This window comes from Prionailurus viverrinus, chromosome A2 (genome assembly GCF_022837055.1).
Source record: "Prionailurus viverrinus isolate Anna chromosome A2, UM_Priviv_1.0, whole genome shotgun sequence".
Taxonomy (NCBI): Eukaryota; Metazoa; Chordata; class Mammalia; order Carnivora; family Felidae; genus Prionailurus; species Prionailurus viverrinus.
Genome location: NC_062562.1, coordinates 6812321 through 6827473, shown reverse-complemented (window position 1 = coordinate 6827473; position 15153 = coordinate 6812321). Strand labels below are relative to the sequence as shown.

The window sequence follows — 15153 nt, the reverse complement described above, 5'->3', positions numbered from 1 at the left end:
GAGCACACAGACCGTTGGCTTGACATTAGCGACACCCAGCGGTCGCACGGGGAGACGCCGCGGACAAGGCTCCGGAGACCGTTAGGGTGATCCGGGTGATTTTTAGAGGGGGCGTGTGTGTGCGAATCCCAGCTCAGGAATGGCAGAGGGCTGGGACGCCAGCGGGAGGCTGTGGACCGAGTCAGGGAAACACGGACCCCTAAGGCAGGGCCACGTCGCCCCCACATCCCCAAAGGCAGGACCGTATTCCTCCTCCGCTTAGACCTTTCGAGGGCAGAGCCCTGTACCCCTCGGTCTGGGAAAGTGCTCTGATCAGACACCTCTCCCCAGCCTTGTGTGTGGTCCTCGTCTCAAGGGACAGGGGGAGAGGTCTTCCCGCCGAAGCCCGCCCCTGCAGAGGGCTCGGGCTGACGTCACTGCGGCGTGGTTAAGGGGACTCGCTCTCTGCCCCGCCCCTCGCGGCCGCCGCAAACGCCCAGCGGGGGGCAGCAGGAGAGCGGAAGGGGGGGGGATCGAGGTCGGAATGCCAGTCCGTATGCCCCCAGGAGGTGCCCAGTGGAGACCCGCGCCCAATGAGGCGGGGTCTTTGCGGGGACTCCCGGGGGCCGGAACACGCGCGCAGGACCCTTTAAGGTAAGCCGGGTCGCCAGTGCCGCCACCGCGGTTACTAGGGATATAACGTCATGCGCGGGCGGGGACGTGCGCGCCCGGGCGGAAGCGGAAGGGGCGGGGCTCCGCAGGCCGAGTCTCCAGCGCTGCCGCCGCCAGAGTCAGAGCCGGAGCCCGTGCGGGCTGAGCCGCTGAGGCAAGATGGTGGACTATAGCGTGTGGGACCACATCGAGGTGTCTGACGATGAGGACGAGACACACCCCAACATCGACACGGCCAGTCTCTTCCGCTGGCGGCACCAGGTAAGGCGCGCGCGCCCATCCCCTTCCTTTCCCCCTCCCCCCCTCCCCCGGCCCGGGTCTCCGCTCCAGAGTTCTGACCCCTAGTACTGCCAGGGACCCCGCCATTGCCACCTGGGGTTCCCAACGCATAGTCTGGACTTTTAATATCGCTTAGGGGTTCCTCGATTCAACTCTAAACCCCAGAACTGTCAGGGCGCTGAGTCCCTACCTGAGATCCCAGGCCTCCCCTCCGATTTCTGTATGGAACTCCCTGTTGACCCCTAGGGCACCTTTCTCCGAGTACAAACTGATAAGACAAGCTTTGGGGGTGTCCCCCAATCCCGTCTGGGACCTCCCACTGACTCGCAAACCTCTGCCTCAGAGTCCGGACCCTGGTAATATTTGGGGACGCACTTCTGATCTCGGATAGACCATCGGTCTCTCTCCAATCACTAGAGTCCTCAATAGTTTGAATTTATTCTGCGATCTTCCTCCCTAGTTCTTGGCAGAGATTCCCATTCAGATCCAGAGATCCCGCTCCTTCTCCAAACAGAACAAGGCTCTCTGTCCTCCCCTGAGATTTCTGTTCCTGGCTTGAGATTCCAACCCAGGACCCCTTCCCTAGAATGCAGACTGGTGTTCCACCAGGGCCTTCGGTCCCATCCAGGCTGGAGTTTTGGAACCCGTTTTCCCTCCGGACTGAACCACCAGCTCCACTCTGATGGAGCCTCCAATTCCCGCCACTCTAGCCTCACCTACTGTGGAACCCATTTCCCACTGGTCCAGGAAGCCCTACCCCGCAGGGCTTCCGGCACAGCCAGAGCCCCTGCCCCTCCTTGCTTTTGCAAGCCCAGGCACCAGCCACCCCCAACAGCTTCCTGTAGGTAGCCTAGGAATGCCTTATACCAACTTAGGTCCAACATCCAAACCCACCTGGCCTCCCTCCTGTCCCCAGCTTGGTCTGCTGCTGTCAGGCACCCCAATTGCCCCTGCTCTCATGAGGGACCCTCCCAATCTGATTCCAAATTTACTGCCCTTTCTTTTATCTATTTGCCCCCCAATCCAGATCCTAGAGTCCTACCTGGGTGTCCTCCCGCCTCTCCCTGCCCAGCAGTGCTCACAGACCAACAGAACAGGTCTCATAAGACCTAATATTCTAACCTCTTGCTCCCCCAAATCGGAGCTCCTACACCCACATACTTGTGCATGTTACACTCACACTGAGGGTGTATATTTCTCAGAACCTTCCACTTAGGAATTCCCCACCCCACCCTTGCATATAGCAACTCCCAGTCATTTATCCAGAACCTCCTAGAAGGGCCCTTCCCCATCCTGCAGTGTCTCTAGTCCCTACATCTGGTCCCCAAGCCCGTGTCCAGCCCTTACCTTAAAGCAGCAATCTCTTGGGCCTTACCTGCCAGGCAAGCCACTGAGTGTAAGAAGAAAGTTCTAGCACTTTCCTTTACTTGCCGTGTGTAACATTTTATTATGAAATGCTTAAGACCTCCGCAGAGCTCTGAAGACTATTCTTGGGAACACCTATTTCTGTCACATAAAGAGGTTAATCTATACAGCTGTGTGAAGAACAGTTTGGTCCTGCCGGGTGGGAAGGCTCCCACCTGGTGCCCCCTCTCCTGCAGAATCCTGCCCGCCATGCCTTCCTCCCTCTGGGCACAGGACCTTTTCCCCGTCCTGCCAAGGGCCCTGTAGCTATAGCGGAGAGTGTTGGGGCAGGGGAGGGGAGGGAACGATCTTTAGCGCCCCATTCAGTGGCAGGCAAGCTTGGGTTCTAATCCCAGCCCTCCCACTTACTCCTTTACTTTCCCTGCCCCTAGAGACCATCCTAAGACTGAAATGAGATTAGGCCCAGCTGGTACTTGGCTCGGGGCTGGGAGAGAGAGTCCCCACATGGGAGGGGGAGGGGGGATTAGAGCGTGGGCCAGCACACCTAAGTTCCAATCCTCGCCTCTCAATCACTGACTTACTGTACGACCTCTAGTGAGTCGTCTTCTGTCTTTGTGCCTATATTTCCCCGGCTGGGAATACCAAGCGTGTCCACCCAATAGGGTCATTATGAGGAGTTACCTTATTTTGTTAATGTTTGTATTTTTTAAATTTTTTTTTTTTTTTTTTGAGAGAGAGAGAGCGAGCGAGCACGCACAGGGGTAGGGGGAGGAGCAGAGAGAAAGGGACAGAGAATCCCAGGCAGGCTGACACGGGGCTCCATCCCATGAACCACGAGATGACAACCTGAGCTGAAATCAGGAGTCGGACGCTTAACTGTGCCACCCAGTCGTCCCTGGGGTTCCCTTCCTTACTTAATGTGTGTAACGTCCTTGAGACAGCATCTGACGTGTGATGAGCTGTCTGTAAACTTGAACCGCTCTCTGTCATCATTGTTATTTAGGTAATTCGCGTTCATGGTAAAGAAAAATTCCAGAGGTTCCAGAAGGGGACAAGGGAGTCTCCCGGCCCCAGTTCCCTGGCTTCCTTGTCCAAATGCAGCTACCGTTACTGGTTCCTCGTGGCTCCTTCCATTGAACTGTATGGCACTGAGATTCTGTGAGCCTCGGTCTTTCTGTCTGTACGGCAGGAGGGTGGTGAGCCCTGCTGGCCCCTTCTCTCTGCGGTGGCTTCTGCCCTGCCCAGCCCGCTGCCCCTGCCAGCTCCGGGATGGCTTTATTTAGCTTCAGCCTCCCTGGCGGCCACTCAGAGGACACCGAGAAGAGCTTGGTGGCCGCCCAGCACAGGCCAGCAGGGTGATAGTTTCCCGCCACCACCTGAGGCCAGCTGTAATGCCAACTCCAGAGAGCTCCTCACAAGGCAGCAGGAAGCCTCCAGGGCCCCGCAGGCCCATCGTGGAGGTGGGGGAAGTGATGGAGCCCACGGCTTCTTTCTCTTTCCCCTCCACGAAGCAAGGGCCTCCTCAACCTTTGACCACATGGGGGGAAAGTGAGGCTTGGGATTGATTGTATGGATCCTGTGGGGCATTAGAGGAGGGCCCCGTTTCCTGACCCTCACCCACCAGGTGCCTGGCTCTGTGCTAGAACCTGGAGATACAGCCTCGAATAAGGCACAGAAGTGACTTAGCAGACCTTTCTGGTGGCGGCGGCCGCGACAGTGGTGATAACCGTGGGGTGTGTTCATTACTGAGTATGAACAGTATGCAAGCTGTTTCCTTGGAATAGCTCTTGAGGGCCCATTTCGCAACGAGGAATACGAAGGCTGTGAGAGTGGAAGTGACTCAGCCAAGGTCATGTTGCCCGTAAGTGGTGGAGCTGGGTGATGTGACTGTGGCAACAACCACTCCCAGTTATCGGGCATTTGCTCTGGCAAATCCGTCTAAATGTTTGAAGTGCATTTTTTCTTGTTTGAGCCCCAGAACAGTCCCCAAAGAGAAAGGCAGAGAGAGGGAGTGTCCCCTCGGATAGTAAGGACTGTAGCCACCATGGCTGAGTATCCAGCCTGGCTCTGGACCATCTGTCCTAACTTGTAATCTTGGCTTCTCCCGGTGCAACCCCGTGAGGGTGCTGTTGTCTGCATTTGACAGATGAGGAAACTGAGGTCCCTAGAAGTTAGGGGATTGACCCAAGGACATCCAGCCTTTACTTGGTGGCCATGGGGTATGACCCCACATTTGGGGTCCTGAGGCTGTCCTCCAGCATCTTATCCTATGTTCTGATGATCGCGAGGGGCCTTTGGGGCTCACTGATGCAGAGTGGGGGCACTTGTGGAAGGCTCTGTGTAGGTGGAGTGAGGGGAAAAGAGTTCCAGATGGAAGGAACAGCATGTGCAAGGCTAAGAATCAAGAGAGGACTGTTGCATTTGGGGAACCTTAAGGGCCAGCATCTGCCTGGGACCCAGAGTTGGGAGAGGAGAGTGGGACCCAGGCCCCTGTGGGGCCTTGGTGCCATCTGGGCAGCTTGGGGCAAGGGTCAGGGTTCCCATCTGAACCCAGACAGTTCAGGTTGGGGTATCCAGGAGGACTGAAGACAGATGCGCGTATTTCATTTTTTTTTTTTTTTTAACATTTATTTATTTTTGAGACACAGAGAGACAGAGCATGAACGGGGGAGGGGCAGAGAGAGAGGGAGACACAGAATCGGAAGCAGGCTCCAGGCTCTGAGCCATCAGCCCAGAGCCTGACGCGGGGCTCGAACTCCCGGACCGCGAGATCGTGACCTGAGCTGAAGTCGGACGCTCAACCGACTGAGCCACCCAGGCGCCCCAAGATGCGCGTATTTCAAAGACTCCTCTGGCAGCCTCTGAGTCTAGATTGGGGGACCAGCGATGGAAGGCACTGGCACTTTTCGGGGCCCCGTCAGTGGCTCTGGATTGAGCAGGCACTGAGATGATGGAGCTGAGCAGGGATGGAGAGCAGACAGGGCCATGCGATGCTACAGGGGGTCCAACGAGGAACTGAGCGAGAGCAGGAATGAGGAAGGGTGCTATCTGAGCTTGGGGTGCAGCAGAAGAGAAGGTCTGGGGAGCAATAGCTGGAGTGGGGGGGGATGGAAGACTGGGGGGTACCAAGCTAACGCTCAGGGTGGGGTACTGGCCCGGAGACAGCTGAAGGGGTTTGGGCAGCGGTCCAGGAGCCGTACTTGGGGTGGAGCAAATTGGAGGCACATCTGGAAGTGAGAGCCATCAGGACTGGGTAGCATAGAAGGAGGGAAAGACAGGGCCAGTGAGCAGGCCTCAGTCAGGGGCAGAGATGGCTGGAGGAGGTTGCTGAGCAGGGGAGGGCACCCGAGTGTCACTGAGGGCGGCTCCAAGGAAGAGGGGGAGCCTGAGACCCCCATTCAGTATTTCATTACTTTATTCACCCAACGAGTGTTTCCTGAGCCTTTACTGTGCACTTGTGTGTGCAGACACGAGAGTGAGCAGAGCCCCACCTCCACGGAGCTATTACCCCTAGAGGGGTACGGTGTCTAAAACACGATAAGGGGGCGCCTGGGTGGCTCAGTCAGTTAAGCGTCCGACTTCAACTCCAGTCATGATCTCACGGTTCATGGGCTCAAGCCCCACGTCGGGCTCTGTGCTGACAGCTCAGAGCCTGGAGCCTGTTTCGGATTCTGTGTCTCCCTCTCTCTCTGCCCCTCCCCTGCTCACTGTCTCTTTCAAAAATAAATAAACATTAAAAAAAAAAAAAAAAAAGACCGGTAAGCATGGGAGGGAGTAAGCGGTGGTGGGAGGGAAATCTGGAGAGAGAGCCAGCAGCCGGTACAAATGCCCTGAGGTTTGAAGTGGGTTCAAGGAAAGGGGAGGCAGCCGTTGTGACTGGAGGAAGGGGGCAGGGCAGATGGTGCACGGCCTTGTGGGTCAGGGTCGGGGATAGGACTTGGGCTTTTGCTCCGAGTGACACGGATGCCGAGGAGGGAGGGTTCTCAGCGGTGGGGGGACTCGCACAGGTGTGTGCAGGTGGGGCGGAAGGGAAGCCGCCTGGTGTCTGTGGTGCAGAGGGTGGTGCGGACACCCCCCTGGGGCCATCCCCGATGCTGCTGGCCGGGACGGGGCGGGGCTGGGGTCAGGGGACAGGCCCGTCCCCAGAGTGAAGGGCTGCCTCTGCCCACAGGCCCGGGTGGAGCGCATGGAGCAGTTCCAGAAGGAGAAGGAGGAGCTGGAGAGGGGCTGCCGCGAGTGCAGGCGCAAGGTGGCCGAGTGCCAGCGGAGGCTGAAGGAGCTGGAGGCGGCGGAGGGCGAGGGCAGCAAGGCGGAGCTCGAGCGGCTGCAGGCTGAGGCTCAGCAGCTGCGCAAGGAGGAGCGGAGCTGGGAGCAGAAGTTGGAGGAGATGCGCAAGAAGGAGAAGAGCATGCCCTGGAACGTGGACACGCTCAGCAAGGACGGCTTCAGCAAGGTGCGGGGGCGGGGCCGGGCAGGTGCACTGGGTGGCGGGCGGGCAGGTGGGGGGCAAGGATTGTGCAGGTGGAGGGAGGGGTGGACTGGCGGGCCCCGGGCGGGGAGGGGAGGGAAGGGCGTGGGGCTGGGCGGATGGAGCACCCCACTGGTACCGCCCTCTGATCTGCCCGAAGGCCCTAGTGCGAGGCCACACCTGCCACACCCACGCTCCCGCCGCCTCGATGCTCATGGCGCCGTCACCACCTCCGCCGTGGATGGGATGGGCGCTGCGGCCTCGGCCCGGCCGGCCGAGCTGGAGGCGCCGTGCGGCCTCGCCCCAGCCCACTCCCCCTCTCGCCCCATCACAGAGCATGGTCAATACCAAGCCAGAGCAGGCGGAGGAGGAGTCGGAGGAAGTGAGGGAGCAGAAACACAAAACGTTCGTGGAGAAGTACGAGAAACAGATCAAGCACTTTGGTGAGTTGGGCGCGGGGTGGCGGGGGCCCCCTGGTGGGGGGTGCGGACGACAGGGGCTGGCCCCCCCGCCTCCTGGGCCCTTCAGCGCCTCACCGACGGTGTCTCGTAGGCATGCTCCGTCGCTGGGACGACAGCCAGAAGTACCTGTCGGACAATGTCCATCTGGTGTGCGAGGAGACCGCCAACTACCTGGTCATCTGGTGCATTGACCTAGAGGTGGAGGAGGTGAGTGGAGCCTGCCCTGCGACTGGGAAAAGCCCTGCCCTGAGGCCACCACTTGGTGACACGCTGCTCTCCCTCGGCAGAAATGTGCACTCATGGAGCAGGTGGCCCACCAGACCATCGTCATGCAGTTCATCCTGGAGCTGGCTAAGAGCCTGAAGGTGGATCCCCGCGCCTGCTTCCGGCAGTTCTTCACCAAGATCAAGGTCGCGGCCCAGGAGCCGGGTCGGGTGGGGCGCGGGCCTCCTCGGGGCGCGGGCCACAGTCCACGCGTCCACCTCAGACTCAGGCCCGTGGGATCAGAACCCGCGATATCAGGAGAGGGCAGAGACGGGCAGGGGCCACAGACCGGTTGGCCCCCAGACAGAATCTAAAAGGGGAGCTGACAGAACGTGCCCGAAGTCCCTACGGGGGGGAGGGACAGAGCCAAGGGCACCTGGGGTTTCTCACCCAGGCGCCTGGAGGAACAGAGCTACCCGGGCAGCCGGTGGTGGTGATGCAGAGATCGGGTTGGCTGTGCCGACCTTGAGGTGCCTGCAGAGCCCCTCGGGGACGTGCAGGAGGTGAGCGTCACATCACAGGTCTGTAGCTCAGGAGGCGTGCAGGCCGGTGGCCGTTAGCATGTGGACGGTGGGACTGGCTTGGAGGTTGTCCCGTGGAGGAGACTGACCGAGCGTCTGAGGGCCTGCTGCGGGGGGTGGGGGGGTCCTGGGCCCGGCCCAGTGAGTGCCTCCCGGCCCCGACCCTGCAGACGGCCGACCGCCAGTACATGGAGGGCTTCAACGACGAACTGGAGGCCTTCAAGGAGCGCGTGCGGGGCCGCGCCAAGCTGCGCATCGAGAAGGCCATGAAGGAATACGAGGAGGAGGAGCGCCGGAAGCGGCTCGGCCCCGGCGGCTTGGACCCCGTGGAGGTCTACGAGTCTCTCCCTGAGGTGCGGCTCCGGCTCCCCTGCCCCGGGTGGGCAGCAGGCGGGACTCCCCGGGGACCCGGCTCCTGACCCCGGCCCATCTGCACCCGCAGGAACTGCAGAAATGCTTCGACGTGAAAGATGTGCAGATGCTTCAAGACGCCATCAGCAAGATGGACCCCACCGTGAGTAACCGCGCCCCGGGCCCGCCCACCAGCCAAGCTGAGCATCCGGGGAGAGCGAGGTGTCCCCCGCCCGTCCCTCCCCAGCCCTGCCTGCCCACGTTGCCGGTAGCAGTGTCCCCTCTGGGCTTCCCAGAGGAACAAGGGAGGTCGCGTCCCCTCGTGGCCGGCACGGGAGGCAGCCAGGCTTTCGTGCCACGCGCTCGTTTACGTATGCGGAGCACCTCCGGTGTGACTCCAGCAGCGAACACGGAACTTTCAGCATATCCCCTGCCATTGAGTGTCACTGTCACCATGGGCCGTGTATGAGCATAGTGGGCACACCAGGCTGACTCCACCTTTGCCCAAGAAAGGGGCTCTGCTCCCCAGCCTTGGTTACCCCATCAAACCACGGTTTCTATGCTAGTACGGAAAATGGTTGAACACTCGGTAAACGTCAGCTGTTTTATTAAGTAAGGTCTACGCCCAGTGTGGGCTTGAACTCGTGACCCAGAGATCACGAGTCGCGTGCCCTACTACTGACTGAGACAGTCAGGCGCCCCTGGCTGGTGGTGTTACTAGGAACAGTAATAGTGCTGGTAGACAGGACTTTGTGTCTTCCTAGACCTTGGTTTGATCCCATTCCTGCCACTTGGCTCGCTCGTTGGCCACACTAGTTCCTCCTCTGTGAAATGGGTCTAGTCGCAGGACCTGGCCCAGGATTACTAGAAGCTTCCATGAGAATGGCTCTCTAGACCTGGGGTCTTCAAACTGGTTCACAGGCTCAGTGCCTGTCTTTATAAGTAGATGCATTTTACCGGAACGTAGCTTTTGTTCTGGATGTACGTTGTTTAATTTGAATTAAAGTTAAGTAAAATGTAAAGTTCTGTTCCTCCCCCGCACTGGCCACTGAAGTTTTGGCAGCCACATGTGGCTGGTGGCTGCCGTGTTGGATGATGCCGATTACAGGCCACTTCCGTCGTTGCAGAGTCCCTTGGGCCAGCTCTGGGCTAGAACAAGCAGTAAGAACGTCTAGGGATATGCAGGGCACGGGCAGGGCCGCTAGAAGGCCGCAGCCCGGCCTCACTCACCACCTCTCTCCCCACAGGATGCGAAGTACCACATGCAGCGCTGCATCGACTCTGGCCTCTGGGTCCCCAACTCCAAGTCCAGCGAGGCCAAGGAGGGGGAGGAGGCAGGCCCCGGGGACCCCTTGCTGGAAGCCGGCCCCAAGCCAGGCGACAAGAAGGATGTCAGCGCGTGACTCGCCCCGGCTGCCGCCTGCCTGCCCGCAGGCCCCCGTGTGCCCCTTTTCAGAAAACAAAAATAGATGCCTCTCCCCAGCTCCTGGCTTCCTCCACTTTCGCTGCTCCCGCCCGGCCCGGGTCAGGGAGAGAGCTGCCCCCATCCCACTGCCCCCACCTCAGTGCTCATCCAAGTCTCTGCTTTGAGTCAAGGGGCTTCACTGCCTGCAGGCCACCCCCCCACCCCCCACCCATCAGCATTATGCCAAAGGCCTGAGGGTCCAGGGAGGGGTGGAGGTCGCTAGGCTGGTCCGTGGGGTGTGGGGAGGGTCCCCAGCCCAGAGGCCTGCTCCAGTCACTATGGGCTCTGTTTTCACTGTTCATCCGCTCTCGAGTCTTCTATATGGTAAACAGCAATGATCTACCAATAAAGGATTTCAGATGCTCAGGGGGGCGTCTTGAGGGCTGTTGACACAGCTCTTCTCTTGGGGTGGGAGGGGAACCCAGTGAGTGTCAGAGGCCTGGCCTGTGTCGCCCCAGGCCTTATCCTCTAGCTATCTCTATTCTGGTTCTCTCTATTCTGGTTCCAGGCTCTTCTTACACAAGCTATTCCACTGCCTAGAACATTCTTCCCCAGGATGCCTTTACGTTAGAGTTCTCAGCCTCACCCCCCGCTCTTTGTGGCTTGTCCTCCAGGCCCCCTGCTGCCACCCATTCAGGAACATCATCCTCAATCTCTGACCACTGCCCTTGGTCTCTGTGACCTCCTCCCTGGTCCGGATCCTCCTCACCTCTGGCCTGCAGCCTGCCCCAGCCTCCTCCCCATCTCCCCCTTCCACACCAGACCCCAACAGGCCGTGGCCGGAGGGTGGCCGTGAACAAGGTACATCCTTCCCTCCCAGCAGAAGCCAAAAGCCCTCTCTGCAGCAGACAGGCGTGCACCTTCTGCCCGGTCCTCTCTCTGCCCTGGTCTCGTGTCCTCCCCTCTGTTCTCCCTCTCTCCTTGCAGGTTCTTGAGCACTTTAAATTTCTCTTTATCAGTGTGACCTTGGCAACTTCCTTAGCCTCAGTGTACCCCTCCTGTGCACAATGAGTAATGTTAGTGCCTTTCTCCTGGGGCAGTACTAAAATGACATCATACCACAGGGCAAGCATGGCGCCTGGCACTTAGATGCTCAAAATGCGGGCCTTGGTGTGTCTGTCCCTTTACCCAAACACCCTTCCCTGCAGTCCTCGCGGGGCTCCTTTATAAAGTAACGGAACGTTTGGGCCACAGAAAAGGGCCTCAAGAATAGTATGATGAACAAAGACATCAGTTTAAGATGAAACCAACTGGTGAATCCCTCTGCCTGCCCCTTTCCAGGAGACCCCACTCCCGGCAGCTGCTTGTCACTCAGACCAGAGCTCAGTACCACTTATTCCCAGGAGCCCCCCCTGACCCACCCGAGTTGCCCCTCACTTCCAGCCAGGCGGCTCGGCTCGCCTCACTTGCCATGTGCCAAGCTTTGTCAACCTCGCGTCGTCCTCTCCCTTGCGCTGTGAGCACCACCAGGGCACAAACAGTGTCACGTGGTCCTCAGGTGCTCACAGTGCCCTGGAGGGGTCCTGGCGCGCAGTGGGCGGTCAGTAAACCTCTACCAAAGCAAAGAGCCTCTAGGTGGTGTTGGTGCACGTTGGTTGCCACCAGGGGGCAATAGTGAGCTGCAAACCCCAGTGGCATCACCTAAAGCTTTTCATAGGGTGGGAACGGCAGCCAGGGATCCAGAGGGCTTGGGCAGGAGGAAGGCATCCTAGGGTCCTCGGTAAATCTCGCCTGTCCAGGATTCATCCAGGATTGGCAAGTTCATTATTTACTGTGAAAACTTTCCAAGGTAGAATCCATATTACTGGCTTTTCCTTCTGCCTCGGGCTCCAATACAACTCAGCACTGTTACTGATTCTTTGCTTAAGATTTCAATATTTTGTTCGTGGGTGGTTTTTTTTTTTTTTTTTCACATTCATTGTGCTTTTTAAAAATATTGCATTAAAGTATTTATCTTGGTTACTGAGCTTTTTGGTGCCCTCTTTTGCTTTCAAGCCTCACCTGCCTCACCCTAGTGTTGGCTCTCGTAGGACACGGGATTTAAAACGCATCAAGCAATATTAAGAAATAGGGAGACAGCTCCATATCTGCTCATTATCTACCCAGGCGGTTCCCTTCCCCCAATCACAGGACCCCCACTGTCCATGGTTTCTTGTGACAACATCCAGAGTTTCTTTTCAGAAACTTGTTCTTACCCCCTCTCCTTTTACCCAAAACAGCATATCCTATAGTCGGAAATGCATTTTTTTTTTTTTTCACTGAACAACAGACCTGCAGACCGACCTCCCCTTCTTGTCAACACTTCATCATTCCTTCTATCCTGTGTAGAAAGCTCCAGGATACGCCTATCTCAGCGTTGGTTTCACTGACCCTTTTTGATTAACATCTGGGGTTTTCCCAGTCTCTATCTTTGCAAGCAAGAAATACCCTTGTGCACCACTTCCCATGAGTACGGGCATCCTACCTGTAGGAAAAATTCCTGGAAGCAGGATCGCTGGGTCTTAGCTGGGGGGGGTGGGGGGTGGGGGGGGGACAGAATTCAACTCAAAGGGGTTTAACAACAATTGCAATCAAGGGGTTGATGTCAGGGATGTGAGCGGGGCAGGGGGATTGGAGAAGCAACAAATGTATATCCAATGTTTTGGGTTTTTTTCTAATTAAAAAAAAAAAAAAAACGTTTACTTAGGAGAGACAGAGTGCCAGCGGGACAGGGGCAGACAGCGAGAGGGAGGCACGGAATCTGAAGCAGGTTCCAGGCTATGAGCTGCCAGTACAGAGCCCGACATGAGACTTGAACTCACAAACTGTGAGAGCACGACCTGAGCTGAAGTCAGATGCTCAACCAACTGAGCCACACAGGCATTCTTCGAATGTATTTTCTACACCTGCTGTAACAACCACAAACTTAGCACCTTCAACACAAATTTATTATCTTAGAGTTCTGCAGCCCAGAAGTCTGACACGAGTGTCACTGGGTTAAAACTAAGACATTGGCAGAGCTACGATCCTTCTGAAAACTCGGGGTAGGATCCATTTCCTTGCCCTGTCCAGTTTCTAGAGGCTGCCCACAGTCCTTGGCTTGGGGCCTGACGCCATCCTCAAAGATAGTGAAAATAAGTCAGACTCTCACATCACACCACTCCGACTTCTTTTTCTTTTTTTAAACTTATTTATTTTGAAAGTGGGGGGGGCGGGGGCAGAGAGAGAGAGAGAATTCCCAAGCAGGCTCCACACTGTCAGCGTGGAGCCCAATGCGGGGCTTGAACTCATGAACTGTGAGATCATGACCTGAGCCGAAACCAAGAGTCAACCGCTTAACTGGTTGAGCCACCCAGGCGCCCTTCTGATTTTTTTTTCTGCCTCCCCCTTCCACTTTTAAGGATCCTTGTGATGACCTTGAATCCAACAGGATAATCTCCTTACCTTAAGGTCAACTGATTAGCATCCTCAATTTCCGCCTGCAGACTAGTAACGCTCCCTTGTGATGCTTCTCCCTAACGAAGCTTGACATGTTCACAGATTCCAAGGATTAGTTCAGATGCTACACGGACAGCTTTGGAAGTCTTTTATTCTGCCCACCACAGGGAGGCACCACATCCTAGGCTCAAGGGTATGTGCAGGAAACAATTAGCAGAACTCACCGAGATCTGGAGCCATGAAGAAAGTGCTCTTTGCAGACTCTGTGGTCACAGAGACACAGCCACTGCCCAAACTGTGACCAGGCAGGGAGGGAGCAGGGGAACACATATCCCTCCTTGGACTCCTACTTCTGGTCTCCGGCCAGGCTCCCCCATTGGTAGAACCCACCAGAATCCAGGGACATGGAAGCTGGATGAAGCACTTTGTTCTCTTGTGGCCACAGAAGGAAGCCCTCTAGAAAAGCTGCTCTAAGGCAACAAATATCCTGGGGCCTGGGGACAGAGCCTAGAACAAGTTACTCCAGCCTCCATGCCCCTTACCTGCCTACCCACCAAGTGAAAAGCCGAGATTCTCCACTATATTTATGCTGTTTCTTTTTTCCTGAGTGGGCGTTTTGTTTCTTTATTAATTATGATAAAATAAACATATGTAAAATTTCCCATTTTAACCACTTTTAAGCTTGTGGTTCACGGGCATTAAGTACATTCACGCTGCGGTGCAACCATCACCACCGCCCGTGTCCAGAATTCCTTTTTCTTCCCAGACTGAAACCCTGTCCCCATCAAACACGTGTTCCCCTTCCCCCTCCACCTGCCCTTGGCTCCTACCATCTTCTTTCTTTCTCTATGACTCTGACTCCTCTAGGGAGCTGGTATAAATTGGGATCATTTGTCTTTTGCGTCTGGCTCCCTGCACTTCACATAATGTTTTCAAGACTCGTTGACGTTGTAGGACGAAGCACGTGTCAAAGCTTCATTCCTTGTTATGACAATAATATTCCATCGTACGGCTACGTTACATTTTGCGTATCCCTTCATCTGTTGATGGACACCTGGGTTGTTTCCATCTTTTGCCTAGCTGATGTTTTTAATTTCTACCCCCTTTCGAGTGCCTGAAATATTTCAGGGGGATTCCCCTGAGTCTGCAGGGAGGGGCCTCCCGGAGCTCCCAGCAGACCAGGGAAGAGCCAAGAGTTGATGAACTAAATTAGAATCTCTTTGTGTTCTTTTCAATTGGAGGATCCGTGGACCCGTCAGCCCGGGATCACACAGTGTCTGAGTGTCTGCCCGGGATCCCACAGTGACTGAGCTGGGATTTGAACCCAGACCTTCTGGTTCCGGCCTTCATGTGCGTTAACTCCTCCGTTTCCTCCCAAGACAAGCAGAGAATGTCTAGTTTCAGGCCGCTGGTGGGACTTGACTAGACTCCTGTATTCACATGTGTGGCTGACAGGGTGTGACAATTCCTTGGAAGGGTTCCCAGAAAACTGACCAACCTAATGGCTGTTTGGGGGAAGGGGCTGACGGGTCCACGGATCCTCCAATTGAAAAGAACACAAAGAGATTCTAATTTAGTTCATCAACTCTTGGCTCTTCCCTGGTCTGCTGGGAGCTCCGGGAGGCCCCTCCCTGCCGACTCAGGGGAATCCCCCGGTGCTAACTTCCTCCTGAAAATCCGCTGGACACCGGTGACCAATTGTCTCAGGTCGTTCAGGACCGTCGCAGTTTTAACCGCAGAAGTCCCCAGCCTGGGAATCTCCCTTGGTCCCGGGTAAACCCCGGTGGTTGGTGTATCTGTCTGCGATGGAGGAGTTTGAGGAGGCCTTGGGCCCTGGGAGCGGTATCTGAGCCTTCCCTGCCGCTTCCGTGCCTCTTTTATTTTTTAATGTTTGTTTATTTTGCGAGAGAG

General features: G+C 56.7%; 1 protein-coding gene across 1 annotated transcript; it reads left to right on the top strand.

The window, feature by feature from the left end:
* Positions 1-701: 701 nt before the first annotated feature.
* CDC37 (cell division cycle 37, HSP90 cochaperone) lies at positions 702-10191 on the top strand. The gene is made up of 8 exons (XM_047829722.1): positions 702-912; positions 6467-6748; positions 7098-7206; positions 7316-7431; positions 7512-7634; positions 8180-8362; positions 8452-8523; positions 9608-10191. Exons 1-8 carry the CDS (start codon positions 811-813, stop codon positions 9761-9763), a joined length of 1143 nt encoding a protein of 380 aa, XP_047685678.1. The 5' UTR covers positions 702-810; the 3' UTR covers positions 9764-10191.
* The last annotated feature ends 4962 nt before the right edge of the window (positions 10192-15153 follow it).

Coding starts and splice junctions, on each gene's coding strand:
- CDC37 (XM_047829722.1), top strand. CDS start 811: ATGGTGGACTATAGCGTGTGGGACCACATCGAGGTGTCTGACGATGAG. Junction 7,207..7,315: donor GAAACAGATCAAGCACTTTG/GTGAGTTGGGCG, acceptor GGTGTCTCGTAG/GCATGCTCCGTCGCTGGGAC. Junction 8,524..9,607: donor TCAGCAAGATGGACCCCACC/GTGAGTAACCGC, acceptor CTCTCCCCACAG/GATGCGAAGTACCACATGCA.